The sequence below is a fragment of the Corythoichthys intestinalis genome, chromosome 1 (genome assembly GCF_030265065.1).
Source record: "Corythoichthys intestinalis isolate RoL2023-P3 chromosome 1, ASM3026506v1, whole genome shotgun sequence".
In the NCBI taxonomy this organism is placed as follows: Eukaryota; Metazoa; Chordata; class Actinopteri; order Syngnathiformes; family Syngnathidae; genus Corythoichthys; species Corythoichthys intestinalis.
This window is the reverse complement of record NC_080395.1, coordinates 40,004,597-40,028,573: the sequence shown is the minus strand read 5'-3', so window position 1 is coordinate 40,028,573 and position 23,977 is coordinate 40,004,597. Positions and strand designations below refer to the sequence as shown.

General features: G+C 38.0%; 1 protein-coding gene across 1 annotated transcript in view; it reads right to left on the bottom strand.

Moving 5' to 3' along the window:
• The window catches only part of syt9a (synaptotagmin IXa), a 42,115-nt gene extending 18,515 nt beyond the window's left edge, over positions 1-23,600 (bottom strand). Inside the window, exons 1-3 of the mRNA XM_057846176.1 lie at positions 23,138-23,600; positions 1,578-2,076; positions 761-1,316 (exon numbers count right to left, since the gene is read on the bottom strand). Of these exons, the coding sequence (XP_057702159.1) occupies positions 761-1,316; positions 1,578-2,076; positions 23,138-23,285 (1,203 nt within the window). The 5' untranslated portion in view covers positions 23,286-23,600. The remainder of the gene's footprint in view (positions 1-760; positions 1,317-1,577; positions 2,077-23,137) is intronic.
• Positions 23,601-23,977: the final 377 nt, after the last annotated feature.

Here is a 23,977-nt window from a genome sequence, read left to right as displayed (position 1 = left end):
AAATGCAATAAAACATTGCGTACAGACGTTTTTCACATAGAAGTGTATTCCAAGCATCTTAAAGTGACTTGTGTCAGTGGTAGCATTTTGAATGATTTGGGCAAACATTCATTTCCAAAAGACAAATACATGCTATCTTTAATGATGACACAGTGAAAATTAACTGCCTAGATCGGAGTGACAAAACAAATCCAAGTGAGTCAATCAGAAATGCAAAGTGTAACTGAAAATAGCATTACAAGCTAATGTGTTTCTATTTTGCGTTTCAGTACAGCTGAGATCTACAAAAGAATAATCTTTTTTTTTTTTTTAATCTGTACCTTATTGATTATGTATAATACGTACATTGATTAACCATGTTAATCAAAACAAACCAGGTGTGTTTTGTCCTTGCCTTCGGTCTTTTACATTGCTTAGAAAACAGGTTATAAATTTTTTTGATTCAGGTTTTACATGAACAATATATGCCTTCATTGTTGTTTGATACCCAATTTCTATACATCTCGTTTAGTTTGTGAGTTAAAATTTGAGATTTAGATACGAAAAAATTACTTGAAAATATAATGATAATAGTTTTAATGAGATTATTTTTCATATTGGCATTTACTGGTTAATCTCATAAATAGTCTGCAGAGATAACAATGTATCTGAAGTATGAATGTTAATATTGGAAAAATAATTTTTTTTTTTTAGATAATATAAAAGAAGAATATTGGAATTCAATAGGCTGCCTCATTTTCAAAAGGATTTAATTACTCACCGTGGAGACATATTTGATTTCCCGACAGAGTTTTGTCTCCCGAGGGAAATCTGCCAGATCCAGGAAGTTGTCCACAACCACTTGGCCAATAATGTCATGGCGTGAAAATCGGTCGAAATCATAGACGCTGAAGTGCAGCTTGCGTGTGGGAAGCTCCGAGTAGGCCACAGGAAATAGGAAGACCTCATCAAACACAGGGTTTAATGTCTTGCGGTGCACCTTTGTCTGATGCTTGGTCATCCGATCAGGCAGTAGGTAGATCTTAACATAAGGGTCAGAGGTTCCAGAGAAATCCTTGGCTGGGAGATCCTCTGCTCTGTGGATCTTAACAATCAACTGCTCTAGGTCACAGTCAAACCTGAGGATTAGGTGAAGGCACCCACATCCTCCGCCTCTGTGACTTCCATCGTCCCCTTCCAGAGAACGTTGTTTGTAGAGCTCAGGTTTGAGGCGTCCGAGGCCCAGTCCCATTCCGGTGAGTGAGTCCTGCCTTTGGAATTGAGCCACATTGAAGTCTGGGTTTGACAGGTTCATATGCCGGCGTATTGAGCTCTGTCTGTAGACAAAGAATAACAAAAGTGAACATTAGTAGAAGGAAGGCCAAGTGTAGTAGTCCTCTGCCAAGTCTAAGGAGTCCTAATATAGATCATCACCAATTAGCACATCCTCATAAATACCTACCTCCTACTGTGCATATGCCAGCGTTTTGTAATTAAGATTCATGCATCATGCATTTGCCTTTCCTGTATCCTATTATCTATGTTATAAAATATAACTTACTGAGAGCCACTGACACAATGTTAATGAAATAACTGACCCAATTTCTGACATGGAGTGCCCGGAGGGTGGGGGCTCTGTAGTCTGTCTCTGAATCCGAGGAGTAGTATGAACCCCGTTTTCACGACTTTTTTCCTGGGCGTCGAGTGGAATGTCTGGAGATGTGTGACTGATCTTCATGGCTGCCTCCGGTGCAGCCAGGGCAATAGGAGGCGGTGAGACAGGCGTTACTGGAGCCTCCACAGATACAACCGATGCCATGGGAGTGGGCTCCTTGGCGATAGAGCAGTGGGATGACTCACGGCGGGTGTGGGCCGGCGGGTCCACGGCCGTGTAAACCGGCTGCCTCGGAACTGGCTGTGAGGGCAAAGGACTCATGGCAGGGTTGAGGTGCCCACTGTGAGGCTCCTTGGTCGTGGGTGACAGACCACGTTCTCTCCATGGTATCCAGCAGAGTTTCCAAGACACAAACAGGGAGACCCCAAAAAGAGCCAAGCCACAGGCTGTCACCACCAATGACAGCAGACTCACCGACACATCTGTAAAGACAGTGAAGGGTGAGAGTAATTGAACAAAAAGTATCCACTTATTATGTAACAGTCTTTTACAGAGAGAACACTGTAATTGGAGCAAGGTGACAGCAAGTGTCTCGCTAGATCCAGCATTTTTCTTTTTGGTCGAGTGTTTCACTGGATCCAGCATTGTTCTTTTTGGTCTATATTCTTCTCAATGCTTGTGTTTCTGACTTGCTTTCTTGTACGTGATTGTAAATGATGTATTTTTTTCCCATCAACATATGAGCATTTTTTTTATTGATCTTTATGAAAACAACAGCCAAAGTGTCTGTTATAATGTTTGGTGTGGCCAGAATCAATGCTAATCGGCAGTACATTGTTGTTTGTGCCAGATTGTGCATGTTTCACTGGATGAGTTAAGAATTACTAAATATGAATTTTAAAAAAGTCAGTGACATAGAGTACCGTAGCTCTAGCTTAACCATTTTTTTGTATAAAAACAATTTTTTCCCCAAAATTATATAAATTCTTTTCCTCATCTTCAGCCACAGCCATTTATAATCACAGTCTACACATATTTTTTCTGTAAATACTCAATGTGATTAATAAGGATTAGCTTTGCTCTCACTTATCCACTAGCATGGGTGTCCAAACCTGTCCTCAAGGGCCACTGTGGGTCCTGGTTTTTGCTCCTACCAATCGACCACAGACAGTTTAACCAATGAAGTTCATGCTAAAACAAGCAGCACCTGACTGCAATCAAATGATTACACTTGTGAGACATCAGATTGGTGAAAAGATGTCGTCTTGTTTTGTAGGAATGAAATCCCACTGCGGCCTTATGTGGAATAGTTTGGACACCACCGAACTAGAGTGTCAAATCTCTCCAAGATAAATATGTTCAATAATTTTTTGCCAAACGACAAAGGACTTTAAATAACCTATCGGAAGGCTGAGAATGCCCACTATAGTTATTGCAATAACTTTTCATCTGTATATTTTCAATAGCGTAACATTTTGTAAAGGAGTTTTAGCTCACAATGAGAGTGCAAACCAGGAGTCATCAAAGGTTTTCTGAACGATTTCTTATTGCAAGTGTCCACTGTTAGATGAATTAAATATATCGGAGAAATTGCTGGAACATAATACATCCTGTAGTCTAGATTATTTCTCTACATAAAGTAAGATTGTAAATTGGCAATTGATGCCTCTGCTGCAGCTAGATGCCACGGTCACTTTGTTTCCTAATTTTAAATTAGTGTATGTCTATTTTAAAAATATAGTCATAGAATTACCAAAGAATGCTGCCCAATGTCAAAATATAGTCAGGAGACCTCAAACTAGCACATACAGTATAATATACGGTAAACTAATTTATCCCTGTTAAATTGCCTTCACTGTGACTACCCATAGCAAAAATTTGCTACTCATCTGTTGCTTAATCTCGTCTCAAGAGGCGAATTTGATCATCTCAAATTGATCTCGTTCTCTGTTTACCGGTATTTGTTTTCTGAGTTTGTGCTCCTAAGGGTACCCTTAGGAGGAAGTGATGAGTCCAAATGAGCAAAGACATCATTTAGACAAAGGAGAGTGATTTGAGAAAACCAGATTTGAGCAATAATTGAGAAGAGAAATTTTCTTAATTTAAAATGAAGTTATGCTTGTATAGCACTTTTCAGGCACTCAAAGCACTTTGACACTCCTCATCCACCTGCTGGTGACACAGTAACATGGGGTTCAGTGTCTTGTTCAAGGATACGTAGATGATGAATTCATCAGGATGGAGAACTGAATTCACAACCTCTGGGTTAGGGAAGGACTTCTCTACCACTGAGCTACACATGGGCTCAGATGCACTTTGCTCGATGTGACACGGCACAGCAATGGAAAGCAACTTCAGAAAAGCGTGTCGCTGCAATGAAGCAATTTTTTTTAATTTAGCTTCATTTAATAATTTTTATATATATTTTTTTGATACTTTAAAATAAACTTCTAAATCGCAGACATGTTGCCTGTGAGCCAGTAGTTTTAGCGAGACAGCGTTAGCCAGCTTGTTGCTTCTCGCCGTGTTTTGAATACGTCATCAAACAACAGGACTAAGGTTTTTCACACTATTTTGTGGTAAACTTTCGGTCTTCGAAACCAAAACCATTTGTAGCGGCCGACAGTTTTCAGCGCCGAATTTTCGGTCACATCTCCAATTTTTACATTGAACCAAATGATCTAGATGTTATTTAATTATTTGACCGATTATATTATTTTCTCAGATTTTGGCATGAGATTAATTAAGATGTGATTTGACATGTCAGAGCAGACACTACTCTTTCTTGCAATGAAAGAATCTTGAAAACAAAAAAGAGCAATTTCAGACTGGAAGGAGGTCAAATTGAGAATAATTTGTGATTGGCAAAATATAGGGTTGCTTGGCGAGATCAGTAAAAGAGGCAGCTTTGAGGCAAGTTTAAGAAATAAAATACTTTGCTCATCCATATCTTTCACTGAGACATTACTGAGATCGTGACTCCTGGTAAGGAGATAAAATTGAGACACATTTGAGATCAACACAAGTACTCATAGTTGTCTCTCGGTGAGATCTTGAAAGGTGTCAGCTGTGAGACTTTAGAAATCGTGCCAGTAGAACTACTCTCAAGACCTTCTCATGCAAAGCTCACTGAGAGACTTATTTCTCACGAGACAAATTTGAGAAAACTGAGAAAACTACTCTGGTCTCGATTATTGCTGATTCACTTCTCAGAGATGTAAATGAGACATGAACAAGATCTCATCTTCAATTTTGCTAATGGAACCTCCTATCACGCCTATGCAGATGACACACAACTGTACATTTCTGTGTCCCCACATGATTATAGTCCCTTAGTCTCCCTGAGTAAATGCATTCATCAAATCAATGAATGGATGTGCCAGAATTTTCTCCAGTTAAATGTGGAGAAGACAGAAGTGATCATTTTTGGGCCAAAAAAGGAAAGGTCAAAGATAAGCAGGCAACTTAGCACAATGTCACTTACAGCTACAAATCAAGTCAGAAACCTTGGCGTAATTATTGACTCAGACCTAAAATTGGATAGCCATCTAAAGTCCGTCACTAAATCCGCTTATTACCACCTAAAAAATATAACCAGAATTAAGGGGCTTCTGACTCAACAAGACATGGAAAAACTTATGCATGCATTCATTTTCAGCAGATTGGACAATTGCAACGGTATATTTACGGGTCTTGATAAAAAATCAGTCAGGAAGCTGCAGCTAGTACAGAATGCTGCAGCCAGAGTCCTCACAAATACAAGGAAGCTGGACCACATTACACCGGTTTTGAAGCAAATACATGCTTGACTTGTTAGATTCCTATGAGACATCTAGACCCCTAAGGTCGTCTGGAACCGGTCTTCTGCATGTTCCAAGAACAAGAACCATGCAGGGTGAGGCAGCATTTAGTTATTATGCTCCTCACCTCTGGAACAAGTTACCTGAACGTCTGAAGTATGCTCAAACTGTTAGCTCTTTTAAATCAGGGCTAAAAACGCTTTTGTTTAGCACTGCATATCCGTAACTGTCTATATATTTCAATCTACTTGCTTTCTATTCCTCTTGTGCTTATCTCCATTGCTGATTTCAATTATTATTAGTAGTAGTAGTTTTTGTTTTATTTTTATTTATTTATTTTTATTCTATTTGTGATTAAATGCGATCTTTATGTATAATTTTATTTCCGATTTTGATTGTCTTGGTTTTTACGTTGTATTGATTTAAATGTGATTTCTATGATCTTCATGTGATGTAAAGCACTTTGAATTGCCTTGTGTTGAATTGTGCTATATAAATAAATTTGCCTTGCCTTGCCGCCTTGCCTTGCCTTCGCTATGGGTATGCGTGATATAGAGTTTATTCAATCTTAGGGGCAGTTTACATGGCGAGTCTGCGACACAAAGACACAATGACTGAGTTGCGGACTCGCCTCGCGTGCATATGGTGTCGGCGAAGACGAAAAATTCTGAATCCTGTCTCCAAAGTGGAAGATTCCGATTGCGTGGGGTTGAGGGGGGCTTCCGTGGCATGCATACCAAAGGCTCCTGCGGCGCAAGACAGCGCCGTTAACATCAGCACTCGTACAAGTCACATTGGGCGTGCGCAGCGGTGCTACTAAACATTAAAAACAGAAAATATGGCGGAATGTCGGCTTTAATTTACTGTTTTAATAATATTTTTAAATTAAATATGTTGAACGTTTCAATTTTTGTGCCACTTTTAACAAAAGAATAATGACATTGCTTCGAGTGGGCGGGCATATTTTTTTCCGGGCTGAGGGAGCTTGGTGGGGTCAATGTGCATCATTCTCTGTCGCCCAGTAAATCTGCACTGCCCCCTAGGGCCTGGCGTGAATACTACATCGTTTTCATGCGGAATTGCGACATTGTTCAAATGGAGACGCAAATGCAAATGCAAATTTGAAATTGTTCGTATTCTCGGAGAGTCACCATGTAAACGGCCCCTTAAGTTATGGTTGCATCATAGTGATCCATTAAGGCAAAATCATAATTACCTCTGGACCTACAGTAAAAATGCACTGTTTACCACAGGTACAGTTACAGTGCGTGTTCATTTCTTGATTAATACTCTTTCAATAGCTATTGAATGTTTATTCTCTCTGGGACTCACAAGCATTGTTATTTAATTATTGTGCATGAAATAAATCATGTTCTTCATGTTGTTTTTTACTATTTTAATCTGCATGTGCAGGACTCAACTGTTGCTCGGCAACAACTATTGAGAAGCAGCAGAAGAAAACAGCCTGGGTATATGGGAAGATTGCTCCTATTTCTAGTGATTAGGGAAACCAGGGTGGCAATTTTTAGGTATTGTAGTTGAATGGTAACTGACCTTATACTAATTATTGTCTTTCTTGGAGTTAAACATGTGTGATCCTGTGCAGTTTAGTAACGATATCAGTCTGCTGTATCATTCTGGCAATACCTATTATTGGCTCGTTTCGCCTCGTTCTGTGGGAGGGCAGTGAGGCAGACTTGAACCTGGGTCGTGTCTTGGCTCTGCTGCATGCGGTTGCTTGATAAAGCCAGTATATTTTATAGAGTTACAGTTTTGAATCAGATTTATATAGAATTTTCAATGTGTTAGGAAACAACTCAAAGGAAAATTAATCATAATGACTGCAGTTTGCCTAATCACAGTGAACAATGAAGTAAAATCCTATTTCACTAGTATGGTAATGATGCATTGATTAACTTTTCCTGCATTGTTTTACCGACTGTCCAATTGTAGCCTTTTGACCAATCATGCTGATATGGACAAAAATTATCATAATAATAAGCAGACATTTTTCGGTCATGAATACAGATATCTGTCTACACTAAAACTGTCCTAATTATCCCAATATCAGATAGTAAATCTTAGAAATGTACCCTCTGACCTTGTCTGACATTTGTCCCTGATATTTTGCATAATTGGTGAAGACAGTGCAGATAATTAGAAAGCCACGCACCTACTCTCCCCCCTCCCCCGAAAAGAAAAAAAAGTATTCAAACAGTGAAGCCAATTGCTATGGTTCTGCCGTTAACTGAAAATATTTTGACTCAATCAACGATTATTATCTAAACTTGAAGATTTTTTATGAACCAACCATTTTTCATTTGAGTGAAAAATATTGGGCATTGTGCATTTTCTTGCCCGTTATTGCTATTAAATTGATTTTTCAAACAAAAAAAAAAAAAAAAAATAGTGGTAAATATCTACAATTGATAGAAATTTCCGTTTTGCCAGTGAAGACTACATATGAAAACTGGACCACTCAATACGGTTGGACCATAACCTTTGAGGCTGAGACAAGGGGGAAAAAAATAATCCCAGTCATTGTACAAATATAGGACACAAACAATATACAATAGCTACATTTTGTATCTCCTGATGCAGAAACACTTGCTGGTACGATCATTGGTGTACTAAATAACAAAAATTGAACAGGTTGACTATGTAAAACAGCAGCAGTAAAGAGACAAAGAGCAACCTCGTGAAAGTGTAAGTAATGAAAAGGCACTGGTTTGGAGAAAGAAAAGCTCTATCTGCTCGTAATACCTTACAACACAAGCTCAGATGAGAAAGTGGGAATATTTTTATGACTTCTGTTTTCTAATCTTCAACATAAAAAAATAAAAAAGGATTAATCTGAGGCAAAGACATTAAATTACACCTTTTAACTGCCAAGAAAGAGACTGAATGGAATTACCGACCAGAACAATAATTTTTTTCTTTCTCCTTCACAAAATAGAAGTTATAATGAACTTTTGTATTCACCTGTTGCCCTACGTAACATATGAATAAATAAGTTTAGTATTCAACGGAACAGTCTTAGACCTTACACTTAGTAAACAATTGTATGAGCAAATTCAGCTAATTAATAAGTTATTTAATTATACTTTTTATGACATTTTTTGTTTGGGGTTCTGCTATGAGATGTTTCTAATGTTATTTATATAAACTGAGCAAAGGTTGAAAAACACTAATCAAATAAATTTAGTAGTAGGCCTGAACGATATTGGAAAAAACTATTGTTGTGATTTTGGGGGGGGGGGGGGGGTTGCAATATATTGCGATATCATATTGCGACATTAATTTTTTTTTTTTTTTTTTTCAAGAAATTTTCACAAGATGACTTAAATAGCTGTTTGGAAAGACTTTGGATGACTCACCATCACCACAGTGTACAGTGATCCCTTGTTTTTCGTGGTTAATGGGGACCAGAACCCGCCGCGATAAGTGAAAAACCGCGAAGTAGCACCCCCTCCCCATTTTTGTGTGTGTGTGTGTGTGTGTGTGGTTTTTTTTTGTGCCCAATGTATTTATTCAGATTTAGCATTGGAAAGAGATACATATAAGACATGTTTTTTTCTCACTTTTCCCCCCAAAGTGATTTAAAAAATGGATATAAATCAATGGTTTTTAAGCACTTCAAATGTCATAATTATGATAAGTTTTAAACATAACTGTCTAACCAAATCATTTTTGAACAAGAATAAAGTACTGTAGCAGATAAATGCTTGGCTTTATTAAATACTTTTGTTTATCTACTTAAGCTGTGACCATTGGAGTGACATGTAGAAATTTCAAACTCCTCATGATCACTTCTGGCATTTATATGTCTCCAACGTTCCCCCCCCACACACACACACACATTCATTCCAGTGCGGCTTCCTTGCAGAAACGGTTTAACAAGCTAAACGATGATTGACAGATGCCCGAGTGAAGTCTGCTTCTTTGGCCAGATCAAAGCCATCGTTAACTTTAATAAGCAAGTGCCGCAGTGACTGAGAGGATCAAAGGGCTGGGAGAGGGAGGGTCTGAGACTGTGCACAGACCAGAAAGCAACGCGTAGGTGGATTAAAAAAATAAAAACTATCGCACGTGCTTGCGATGGGACTATCGCGCACACGCACATCGCGATGGCGATGTTTAAACGATATTTCGTTCAGGCTTAGTATATAGCAAGGAATAAGGAAGTCACTTCATGTTTGCAGTGCGCAACTGACTTGTGTCGCATAGTGTGTACATTGTCGCTTGCCCAAAGTAAAATGCGAAGGCTTCTGCAGCTCACCTGTAACCTTTAAGTCCACAAGGAGCACAAAAATGGTGGATGCAGGAAATATTTCCTCATTTAAAAAAGAGCATGACAGTAAGCTTTAAAGGGCAGATGAGGAGTTTGTGGGATTTTGGTGTAATTTGACAAATTTAAACTTTGGACAAGTTCGTCAAAACGACTATGTCATTTGTAACACGTAACTGCAAGAAGAATTTGCGTTTTTTTTTTTTTTTTTTTTTTCTTTAGTTAGTTTTAGCACTCTGTCAATACTGCCTTCCCAAACCAAGTGTGACGTCATTTACAGAGGACAACAGACGACATGGTGGACTTTATCCATAGCAGCACCAGCGATAGTGATATTTCCAACGAAAGTTCTCTTTCAGGATCGCTTTTCGTGACGTAAGCGATGACAAAGGCTCTCAGGAAAGATTATCTACAATTTATCCCTACATGTTTGAACCTGAGGCGTCAGATAACAAGGTGATGACGCCATCGCCGCCGCCGACACTTCACGAAAGGAAGAGTGGTAAGCCTACTGTATGCCTAGCAGTGATATTTCTCTCTGAACCTGTCTTTCTCCTAAACAACACCACCCTACAGCACCAGTTGGTGCATCTGTTAAGTCGTTTCTCTATTTTACTTTCAGAACGAAAGTGACTTTCATCCTCTTAAGCTCGGAAGTGGTTACAAACAGGAAACAATGCCACTTTCAAGGAGTGTCTGATTATTTCAATGTGAATGCCAAACCGTCCCCTAGTGTCGTTCTTAAGTATAACTAGTTTTTTGCATGATCTTTTCTAACGGCAATTTTGCATTCTCTTCACTAGGTGGCGCCCCAGGCAACTGCCTGCATAGTTTGCCTATGTCAAGGGCCCTGCTCACATCCTTACTATTACCGACCTGACGCCAGGGGTGAAAGTGAACAGAATTATTTTTTAATTTATTGGGGGTGGGCTCAAACCTCCTAAAACCACCAAAATGCAAAGAAAACTGTTTTTGGCACCATTATACCTGTAACACACAATAAAACACAACAGTTCTTACACATGCATTTGGTTACTGCATTACACTTACTGTAACAAGGCATATTTAAGAAACGGATTTTCATTTGAATTGTATTTTTCCAAAGATGTGCAAAATAAACCTTGACAAAAACACCAGAAAATCCCAACTCCCTCTCCAAGTATTATTCTTCCTCATTTCCTCACATCCAAATGCAAAACCTCAATTTTAACTACTTTCAAACATAACTTAAGACCTAGGGTTACTGTACATGTAAATTGGAGATATTGTAAACATTGACTTAAAAAAAAAAAAAAAATTAAAAAGATATACTAGGGGTGTCAAACGATTAACATTTTTAATCGAGTTAATTATAGCTCAAAAATTAATTAATTGTAATTAATTAATCGCAATTCAAACCATCTATAAAATATGCCATATTTTTCTGTAAATTATTGTTGAAATGGAAAGATAAGACCGAGATGGATATATACATTCAACATACGGTACATAAGTACTGTATTTCTTTATTATAACAATAAATCAACAAGATGGCATTACCATTATTAACATTCTGTTAAAGCGATCCATGGATAGAAAGACTTGTAGTTCTTAAAAGATAAATAAAAATAATAAATAAAATATATAAATAAATAAAATATATAAATATTAATAAAAATTTATAGAAAATAAATAAAAGATAATAACTAGTTATAGAAATTTTAGATTAAAACCCCTCATGTTTTCGTTTTTAAAAAATTTGTAAAATTTTCAATCAAAAAATAAACTAAAAGCCCGCCATTGTTGATGTCAATAATTACTTACACAATGCTCATGGATGCTGAAGCTTATATAATCAGTCGTACCCAAGCGCCAGCAGAGGGCAGCAAAACTCCGAAAAACACAACAAGTACACCTTTCACTTTGCTGTCCTTTTAATATGTTTGAGCGGGGCATTTGTGCGTTAATTGCATCAAATATTTTAACGGGATTAATTTAAAAAATTAATTACCGCTCGTTAACGCGATAATTTTGACAGCCCTAAAAATAACATGAATTAATTTAAAAAAAAAAAAAAAGGTCCAAATGACTCTTATAATATGCACAATGAAATGAAACATATTTTGAAGAAGCATTTTTTTTTTTATTATAAAAAAATAAATAGGTAGCCTAACATAAACATTGACATGAAAGATATTCTGAACCTCCCCATCAGGGCCAGTAAAATTAAATTAAATAAGCCTCTTCAACTCTCTCTTTTTCTCATAAAGATCGGATCAATTTTCCATTGCAGTGTCCCTTTTTAGCGCATTAAATCAATAAGTTGTTTGTTACCTCTCTGGTTTGTTCTCTTGTTTTTATTGTTTAAGGAAGGACATGTGCATCTGAACCAGTTAGAGCTAACTATCCATGCTGATCACATGACAGTCTGTCAGCCAATTAAACGGGCAATTGCGTCCAGGGTGGTTTGTTGCGCGCATGGGGACATCGACATAACTCGTCAGAACACTGAGGTGGACAGACCTCCGTAGAATAAATGAAATATAAATATTGGTGGCAACTGACTAAGCTACACAAACACTTTATTAGACTTGTTGCTAACAATTGTGGATGTAAATCTGACATTAGTAGATTATTTTCTTGTTGCAGATATGTGTGTTGCAGCCTGGAAGGTTATTTAACATGAGGTTTTGACAGCTACCGCCATATTTTCGGTATAGCTGCACCATACCAGATCGTTCCGGCCCCGAATCTTATACCAGTATGGCATACTGGCCCACTGTCACCCCTTTCTGACACTGCTTTTGGCAAGTCAGGCAAACGTACCACTACACCATTAGTAAATTCACAGAACCAAGAAATGTAGTGGTCAATTCTTGGATTAAAAAAAGTATTATTTTTCCATTCAGAACCTTGCGAGAGGACAGATGGCTGTGCAGAAAATACTAAAACATTAAACAGCTGGACATGTGCATGCAAAAGTTTAGAGAAAGTCTAATTAAGCACCTGTAATGGTTATACTGCATTTTAGGAAAGCCATTCATTCATTATTCATTATCACAAAATCTTTTTTGAGTAATGTAGGTCGATAAAAGATGTTTGATATTTCAAATGCAAACTACAGAAAACAAGTTTTTCTCTTGAAGCATTCCCCAAGGAGCCTAATGCCCTAACCAAGCCTTCTCTACCGTGTCTCTTCCGTGTTATGCTCTGCTGGAAGGATTCTCAAATAATTCTCGGCAGAGCTGTGTTCACAGCAATCTTGATGTTCTCACTCTCTTTAAAATAGGTCAACATGATAATTGGCTTGTGTGTGATGGGGGAAAGTAATCAATCATAGCCAGATTAGATGAGTAGAGGGTCCCGCTGGACTGCAAAGTTTTTCTCCGTCAGGAACTCCCAGATGCCCAGGCCTTTGAGGCATGCTTGTTGTTATGGTGAAGCAGTCAACTCTGGCGTGTCGCATTTAGCAAATGCCCTTTGATCTCTTTGTTGGTGTACTTGTTTGACCGTTTGGCCCTGTCGTAAGAAGTCTCAGTGAATGATGCTCCTCAATTTGAAGAATGCCATTAACCTTACCATCATTTTTGACTTTGACTTTCTGACTTTCTCTTGTCTTGTCACCGTTTGGACACATCCACTGACTGCTCAGGCGTGAGTCTCTTGGACTCCTTGAAATCCATGACTCAACATCGGTGATGACTATTCCTAATAAGTCTTATTGATCTCATCATCACTCACTCTCTAAAACATTGTTGGATGAGCTGACACAGATGTAAATGAAAGCACATGGAAAAAAGTTAACCAGATAGCTGAGGTCACATCACTATAATCCAGGGAAAGGGCATTGAAGGGGTAAACCAGTAGTTTGGTTATTAAATTATATCTTTGGTGACACCAGGGTTGGATCTTTGAAACAGTGGATATTAAAAGTCGACAAATCTTTGTTGGAAAGTGATTTTTATAGTAAAAAAAAAATAAAATCCACTTTTTTTTAGTTGTCCTTAACCTGAAAAAATATACTGAATTAAAAAAAAAAAAAAAAAGAGAGAGAGAAAACACTGAGATACGGTGGGTATACAAGTCTACAAGCCATTATAAAGAGTGATGGGGCATTGTTCAGATTTAACCAATCACATTCAAACATAGAGTAACCATGAGCCAGAGAGTTTTTTGGAAGTGTTTATAATTCCTCCATCTTGACAAAATCCCAGTCCCAACTCAAGAAAACCAGCCCGTTATGGATACTACCACTAACATGCCTCACTGTGGTGTTCATTTTGTAAGAATGTTCTATTTTGTTGATGTTTTATTTATAATGAAGCTTCTATCTTACCACCTTACTCCAGTGCAGCTTTTGGCATCCTCTTTGACCAATGTTGTTCAAGTATTTTCATCAATTTCTGAGAGATAGGAAGTTATTTCACTTGTGTTTTATATTTTCCCAATAGTAAATGCATTGCTAATTTTGTACCCTTCATTTGACTGTTAACTTTGAACAATTAGATCCCTTGGGTGCTGTAGAAGGGCTCTCTGTGTAAGATTTGACTATAAAAATACGAGAAAGCCTTCTTTAAACAACTTTATTTGAGCAGATAGTTTAAATGGTGGCAGTTATGTGTTGACATGCATTTAACATTAGTGCTTGAATGCGATTGGTCCATTCCGAAAACAACTACATCCCCAGATATAAGGTGTGGACACTTGTGCAACCACTTAAATGCAGCCGTTTTACTCTAGAAACTAGGCCTGCAAGCAGGACTTAATTGGCTCTCGCAGTTTGATGCAATTCGGACGTACACCGCGAAAAGCAAGGGAATACAGTGAATTTTTTTTTTCGCTATATTCCCTCGCTTTTATCCCCCTGCTTTTGGCGGTGTTCGCGGTTTTCAACTGTGAAAAATGCAAAAACAATGAGAGAATGCAGCGGAATAAAAATCACTATATTCCCCCGCATTTCGACGCAAACCGCAAAAAACAGTGGAATACATTAAAAAAAAAAATTCACTGTATTTCCCCCACTTTTCCGCAAAAAAACGAAGGAATACAGTGGTTTTCGCGGAAAAGCAGTGGAATACAGTGAAAACATTTTTTTCTGTATTCCCTTGTTTTTCGCGGTTTTCGTGGTTTTCACAGAAAAGCGGGGGAATACAGTGATTTTTTTTTTCTCGCTGTATTCCCTCACTGTTCGCAGTTTTCACAGAAAAGCGGGGAATACAATGAATTTTTTTTTCACTGTATTCCCTCATTTTTCGTGGTTTTCGCGTTTTTGTGTGCCAAATTCTGTGGCTCTATAAGCTGCCTAAGTCCATGAAAAAAAATATGCTTTCTTTTAATGGCTAACAGAGTCGTCATGGCAACAGATAGAGACATGTGGACATGAGCCTTAAAATGTAGTATTACAAAAGGTCTTGCAACTGCAATGACCAAACTCAAAAGAACTGGACATGTATAAGTAAAAGAGTGACTTTCTGTTGCCACTAGTTGGCGCTTTAGAGTTGATGCAAATGACCCCTACAGGACCCTTCAGTGCACAACTCTCAACAAGCATGGGACATTTGGTTCAGATATGTTGTATACCTGCCAAATTATGAATGCTCAAAATTTGTGGCGAGACAAAATGTTTGGACCCCTCAGCTTCAACGAAACCTTACTATTTTTCATCAGGCACCTGAACACATGTCTTAGGGCTCCTCTGATGCAGTTTTGTGGTCAATTGATTTCTTTCCCTTGGGGAAAGAGCCTCTCCTGTGAAAAAGGCTGTATCCTGTTCCCACTAGGAGGCACCAGGCCTAATGGGTAATATTTCAATGCAGTCGTGTTCAGGCTGGAATACCTTCTATACACGGCAGATATGAAAAAGACTGCACCTTGTATCAGGGAGTTATTGGTCACTTAGAGAAAATGGCGTGTTGCCATCAAAACTTTTGGCACCCCGCCCAGTCAGGCTCGTCAATGAAAACTCACCATTTTGATAACTTAAGATCTCATATGTCTCATGAACAGTCTCACCAATTTTGAGGAGAATCCAACTAATTGCCTTGGCCCCAAGGTCTAAAATGTGCACCGTGTAAATCGATAAAAGTTTCACATTCAATCCAAAATACCCAATTTCCTGTTGGATTTGGAACATGGGTGCAAGAGACGTTTTGGAGCAGTTTTGTACAAGGTATCGACTCGCCAAATTTCATCTATGAAAAATTCAAGAGGACGCCATTTTGTTATGTTTTTTCTCAAATCAAAATTTTTATCAAAATTTACGCCAAGCCACATGTATCTGCAAATTTTGGTGAGTTTCCGTGCTTGTTAAGCCCTCCAATTTGGCCATTTTCATTTGCCATGACAACAAAATGATAATAATCCTTTGCATTCCAATAGGGCTCTTGCGCCAATTGGTGCTCAGGCCCTAATAATAAAGGAAGTAAATTTTAATGCGTTATTAACATATGCATTAGATTAAAAACATAGTGTTATGCTTCATCATGATAACATTGGATAAGGCCAATTAAACCTACTAAATCAAAGTGACTAATGACAAGAAGACGCGTGTGCATGTGTGTGTTTGGATGTGTGGGCACCATCAGAAGGCTTCACACACTAACTGACACAAAGAGTCGTCTCTGCGCTCAGAGATCCTGTGAATACCAACCAGAGTATGTGAGATTTGGGGAAGGAATGAAGACAAATAGAGAGACCTGCCGTGTGAAAACAACGTCATATGGGCAGACTGCCAGAGACCAGCATGAGAACAATCTATTGGCATCTGGAAGGATTCGGGGATAACAACAAAGAGAGTGAAGCAATTTTAGATCACGGGGCCTTCAAAGATGCAGCAGTGTAGGAGGCAACCTTGTGCTGAAAAGGCAATCTATGAGAACGCCTCTCTCTTGAGATCTTATTTGTCTGTAGATGTCTTCTGTGTGATAGGTGTCCAAGTTTCAATCTATAGAAACCCAACCAAATCCAAAACTGGACAAGTGAGCGTTGGGTCATACAATACAGATATGTTTAGCTGGCGTTTGGATCCTGATCATTTACTTTCCCATTGTGACAAAATCTATACCACAACAGACTTTATAAATTGTGCACCTGTTTGCATTTCTTGGCATAAAAACCTAGTCTTGTGGGACCTTTTGGTCGGTGTGAACATACTGTGGGTGTAATCTCATGAATGTATTTTAACCCGGCTTCAAACAATCTCATTTGACTCATAAGTGTTATTTTAAGGATATGTCAGGATGAAACAGGTGTAGCGCTTTCAGCAACAGATATTTAATTCCAAAAGGTGCAGCAACAAAAATATACAGTATGGCAACATTCAGAGGGATATTTTCAATACCCTCTGTGAAAAAAATTCTACTTTAAAGTCATAAGAGTAGTTATGAAAGTGTTATGAGTTATGAAAGACTAAATTATACTGCCCAACTAGTGGCTAAGTACCGTAATTTTTGGACTATAAGCCACTACTTTTTTCCTTCATTTTGAATCCTGTGGTTTCTAGTCCAGTGTGGCTTATTTGTTGATTTATTTGGGTTAAGAGGTAACACTTTATTTGACAGCGGTGTCATAAGACTGTCATAATTATGACATGACACCATCATAGGCATTATTGAATACTTATGACAGATGTCATTAAGTGACAACCGACAAATTTTGTCACTAACTCCATTTATGTCCAGCTTGGATCTTTTACATGCATTCAAAAGTGAGATAATTTGCCGGATAACACTAAATGACATCTGTTATAGGCATTCATTAATGCTCATGACAGTCTAACGGCGCCACTGTCATATAAAATGTTACCAAATACCAAAACTAGCAATTAATGAAACAACTGGAACAGTAATTGAATAAATAATTAGCACAGAACGTGAATTTTGATTATTTACATTTGTAGCGCTGCAATACATGCTAAGAGGCATGTTAGACAACAGTATTGACAGCAGCTGGTAGCAGAGGTTCACTGTCTCCTCCAATGGAGCACTGATGGCCAAATGAAGCTTCTTGAAGCATCATGGTGGTTCATTTGGTTTTATGACAGTCTTATGATGCCGCTGTAAAATAAAGTGTTACCAGGTAATATCTTTGGAGTAAATATCTCATAATATAATGAGGGCAGCTGCGGCTTATAGTCCAGTGGGGCTTATCTATGAACAAATTCAAATTTCGTGCCAAATTTGGTGGGTGGTGGCTTATAGTAAGGTGTGCCTTATAGTGCGAAAATTACGGTAATCCACATTAGTGGAAGCTGCAACTAGTTAATTATGATGCACAAACTGTTGGTTTAATTGAAGTTAATGTTATTATTTCATGTTTTATAATGCCCATACACTGTATATACAGTGGGGCAAATAAGTATTTAGTCAACCACCAATTGTGCAAGTTCTCCTACTTGAAAAAAATTAGAAGGCCTGTAATTGTCAACATGGGTAAACCTCAACCATGAGAGACAGAATGTGGAAAAAAAAAACAGAAAATCACATTGTTTGATTTTTAAAGAATTGATTTCCAAATTAGAGTGGAAAATAAGTATTTGGTCACCTACAAACAAGCAAGGTTTCTGGCTGTCAAAGAGGTCCAACTTCTTCTAACGAGGTATAACGAGGCTCCAATCGTTACCTGTATTAATGCACCTGGTTTAACTCATTATCGGTATAAAAGACACCTGTCCACAACCTCAGTCAGTCACACTCCAAACTCCACTATGGCCAAGACCAAAGAGCTGTCGAAGGACACCAGAGACAAAATTGTAGACCTGCACCAGAGTGGGAAGACTGAATCTGCCACCATGATTTGCAAATAAATTCTTTAAAAATCAAACAATGTGATTTTCTGTTTTTTTTCCACATTCTGTCTCTCATGGTTGAGGTTTACCCATGTTGACAGTTACAGGCCTCTCTAAAATTTTCAAGTGGGAGAACTTGCACAGTTAGTGGTTGACTAAATATTTATTTGCCCCACTGTGTACAGGGTGCCCATAAAGTCTCTTTACCATTTCAAAAATTTATTAAAAATGCAATTGATTAGATATTTTATTCAGATTTGGTATATTGTATTCAGCGTTTAGTGGATTTTTTTTTTTTTTTTTTTTAACCTCCTTTAATACACGTCTACATGGGCACCATTAGTTGCACGAAGCACATCAAGACGTTACTCGAATTCTTGCCATGTTTGCTGTAGCATAGCCGCATCAATTGTGGCAATGGCATCAGTAATCCTTCGCATAAGGTCAGTAATGTCCCTTATCTTTGTTCGATACACGATATCTTTAACATAGCCCCATAGAAAGAAGTCCAGGGCAGTGATATCTGGTGAACGTGGCGGCCAAGGAATTGGCCCATCCCTTCCAATCCATCGGTCTGGAAATGACTTTTTTTTATGGGGCTATATTAAAGATACCATGTATCGAACAAAGATAAGGGACATAACTGACCTTAAGCGAAGGATTACTGATGCCATTGCCACAATTGATGAGGCTATGCTACAGCGAACATGCCAAGAAATCGAGTACCGTCTTGATATGCTTCGTGCAACTAATAGTGCCCATGTAGAAGTGTATTAAAAGAGGTAAAGAAAAAAAAACTTTAATAAACGCTGAATACAATTGATCAAATCTGAATAAAATATCTAATAAATTGCATTTTTAATACATTTTTGAAATGGTAAAGAGACTTTATGGACACCCTGTATAATATTATATATATATATATATATATATATATATATATATATATATATATATATATATATATATATATATATATATATATATATATATATATATATATATATATACTAGTCCTTCTCAAAAAATTACCATATTGTGATAAAGTTCATTATTTTCTGTAATGTACTGATAAACATTAAACATTAGACTTTCATATATTTTAGATTCATTACACGCAACTGAAGTACTTCAAGCCTTTTATTGTTTTAATATTGATGATTTTGGCAAAAAAGTCAAGAAAAACCAAAAATCCCAATCTCAAAAAAATAGCATATCATGAAAAGGTACTCTAAAGAAGCTACTAACCTAATCATCTGAATCAACGAATTTACTCAAAACCCTGCGAAAGATTCCTGAGGCTTTTAAAAACTCCCAACCTGGTTCATTACTCAAAACCGCAATCATGGGCAAGACTGCCGACCTGACTGCTGTCCAGAAGGTCATCATTGACACCCTCAAGCAAGAGGCTAAGACAAAGAAAGAAATTTCTGAGCTAATAGGCTGTTCCCAGAGTACTGTATCAAGGCACCTCAGTGGGAAGTCTGTGGGAAGGAAAAAGTATGGCAGGAAACGCTGCACAACCAGAAGAGGTGACCTCACCCTGAGAAAGATTGTGGACAACGGCCGATTCCAAACTTTGGGGGACCTGCAGAAACAGAGGACTGAGTCTGGAGTATAAACATCCAGAGCCACCATGCACAGGCGAGTCAAGCGCCTGACTCGGGCTACAGAGAAGCAGCACTGGACTGTTGCTCAGTGGTCCGAAGTACATTTTTCAGAATAAAGCAAATTTTCCATGTCATTCAGAAATCAAGGTGCCAGAGTTTGGGTCTGGGGTGTCAGCTGCTGGTGTTAGTTTACTGTGTTTTATCAAGGGCAGGGTCAATGCAGGAGATTTTGGAGCACTTCATGCTTCCGTCTGCTGAAAAGCTATATGGAAATGAAGATTTCATTTTTCAGCACGACCTGGCACCTGCTCATAGTGCCAAAACCACTGGTAACTGGTTTACCAACCATGGCATTACTGTGCTAAAATAGCCTGCCAACTCTCCTGACCTGAACCCCACAGAGAATCTGTGGGATACTGGGAAGAGGATGTTGAGAGACACCAGACCCAACACTGTGGATGAGGTTAAGGACGCCTGTTACGGATGGAGAGTAATTTAAGTCCATTAGATAGAGCGGCAACACCACCCATTTATTTTGGGGTACACTATGTGCCTGCCACAGTATTGATTTAGTTTGGGGGTTGGTTTGGGTTCTAGGTTTAGTTGGGGGGTTTTGGAACTTTTATTTGGTGTTTGCTGCATAGTGCAGGGGGTTGGGTAAATGTTTGTGTGCTCTGTGTCCATTGCCTTTTTTACTGTTAAATAAACTTTTTATTTGCAATTTTGATTTGTCACTGCCTCCTCCTTTCACACCTGCCGTCTTATGTTACGCTCGCGGCCCCTGACCACCAGGGGTACTCGTAACACCGCTATCGAAATATCCATAACACCTCAGCAGTGCCACAGGTTGATTGCCCCCATGCCACACCGCATTGAAGCAGTCATTTCTGCAAAAGGATTCCCGACCAAGTATTGAGTGCGTAGCTGATATAATCAATTGAAGGTCGACTTTTTTTTGTATTAAAAAAAAACTTTTTTTGTATTGGTTGGATGAAATATGCTAATTTTTTTAGATCGAGATTTTTGGTTTTTCTTGACTTTTTTGCCAAAATCATCAATATTAAAACAATAAAAGCCTTGAAGTACTTCAGTTGTATATAATGAATCTAAAATATATCAGAAGTCTAATGTTAACAGTACATTACAGAAAATAATGAACTTTATCACAATATGCTAATTTTTTGAGAAGGACTAGTATATATATATATATATATATATATATATATATATATATATATATATATATATATATATATATATATATATATATATATATATATATAAATATATATATATATATATATATGGTGTAATGTTTTATAATGTCCTAAAATACATTAAAGAATAATTGGTTGGGTTTTTGAGTAATACTGCGAGACCTAAAGGTCATCTCTATTCATTTCAGCGTGAACATATGATTTGAGGTTCATTGTTTTTGAGCTAAGAGTGTACTGACAGAACAAATTAAACTCATATTTCAAGGCACAACTATTTTATTGAAAATTGAAATGTTTTAAACAAGCGATATAAAGATGCAACGATGCCATGCTATCATATGGGCAAACAAAAATATCAGATAGATTTTTCTTGTATTGAACTACTAATGACTACTAATGTGGATACATTTGTAATACACAGCTGATCCCTCTATGTACAATGTACAACAATGAACCCAACTGGACTAATTACACTAGTCAACAAGCTAAATTCTTCCTGGATAAAAGTAGTGAGACTTTACTAAATGTGGGTCGCTAAAAAACGTTTCTGGCCGAAACGGTAAAAATCCAAGCAATTTCGGTGAAATGTATTGCGTAAATCCAGGTGTTTTAGATGTGGACAAAATGCATTAATGTCGCCTAAGTTCATAAGCAGTGGCACACATATAATTACAAGAATCTAATTTTGTAATAACTAACATTAAATAGGTTGAATACTTTAGCCAGCCAGCACTAAAATCGTTTATTTCCCACTCCATGTCACCACAGCAAGTATGATTTAGCTCTTATTTATTTTTATTATTATTATTTTTATTATTATTATTATTTTAATCTTCAAGGCAGATACTTTCCATAATTTTTATAGACCAGTGGAGACTGTGGTAAAAGGGGTAAATTAAGGTTTTCTCACAACATGTAAAAATTCAAGTGCCAAACAGGTGAGCAAATTCTAACCAGCACTTAATCAATATTTATCCTTAGTATTCAAGGGACGTAATCAATGATGTATTTCTTTCGTAAGTAGTTTTGCAAAAATTGAACAATTCTTTGGAGATATGGTTCCTTATAATTTTAATCAGTCATCATTAAATACTTTTTTTCTAGTTTTACTGGCTGTGTTTTTAAGTGTGATGAAGTAAATGTCTAGAAAATAGAATGCAAAGATTCACTAATGAGCTTATGGAGTAGATATACGGTATACATATATTAAATAATAATGAAGATTTCTAATAATTGTAACCAAAGAATGGTAAGTACAGTATAAGACTTGTTGAAAATGTGCACTTGCACTGATCTCCACATTACTTTTATCTCCAGTGCATGAACACTCGCGCGTGCACAAGCTTGGGTGCTCAAAACGTGCCGTTCCTGCACGTGAGCATTAAATGTGTGATCCTATCTTGAGAAAAAGCACACATCCTTCTCAACACCTTTTAGCAAGTTCAGTGAAGTCCATTGATATTCCCATTTTGATTAAACACGCAAGCACACACAAATCCAACTTTCAGAATATCAGAAGAGTGGCTTTACTGTAAGCAGCATCATGCCGTCAGGCTGGAAAATGCAGTGATATGAAACGTTCTGTGTGTAGTTGTCAGTAACATGTTGAACTAATGAGATTATGCATGACGATCCTATTACAGCACAATGAAAATTCAGTAAGAAATGACCCTACCCTGTGTAACCCCCCCACCCCCCACCCACCCACCCAACAATTAAAAAAAAAAAAAAAATCAGTGAATGAATTTTTGTGAGAGGAAACGCGTGCTGACTAAATTGACAAACTGTGAATACAAGTGGATAATACAACATGTCACATTTTACTTGACGTTTTGATAGCACTGAAATGAAGATCCTTTCTCACCTGAGTCCGTGTAGCGTGGCCTGGCCAGATCACGGAAATAGTAAATGAAATCCAAGCAGTTTTCGCTCTGTACTTCCCCTTTGGAACAAAGATCTGAGAGGAGTTCAAGTGCTTTTTGACAAATCTCGTCATCTCTGTCTCCAGGCATTTCCCATCAGCATCCTTAAATCAAGGAGGCTCTCTTGGAGGCACCACCACCACAGCAGACCGCTGTCTTTCCACTCAGCTTTACCACGCAACCCAGCCGAGCACTCATCCGGCGGCACGCCTACCCACGCAATGGAGGATCGCAAATGAAAGCCTCGCTCTAAAAATAAAAGTGAGCCAAAAAGCGATTGGCGTGTCCCATGTGTGCAATAAACGCATCTCGTGTGTGAGATTCACTCGTTTGTGGCCGTCACTCTGCGACGCACACGCGAAAGCCACCGGTTGAATCCACGCATTGATACTGCGGCGTGGCGCTCTGTCCACGGTGCTGGAACGTGCGCGCGCCTCCGCAGGCAGCGGTGCACCACGATATGGTGTGTTCATATAGATGGGGAAGTAGTGTACAGTCATGTGGAAACACATGCTAACACAGGAGTCACTTATGACTTGGGATTTCTTTCTTTTTTTTTTCTTTTTTTTTTTTTTTTTTTTGTGCCGTCAGCTCTCAATGGCCATTTTATTAGGGTAGAATATATTTTGTTACGAAACAAATATTCTATGTTTTGTTGGAAAATTATCGGAAATATTAAGAATATTCTTATTACAGGTAGTCCACGGGTTACGTCGTACTTAACTTACGCGATTTCGACTTTACGACGCCGGAGTCTCGTCCGCCATTTTTTCTCTTGTAGC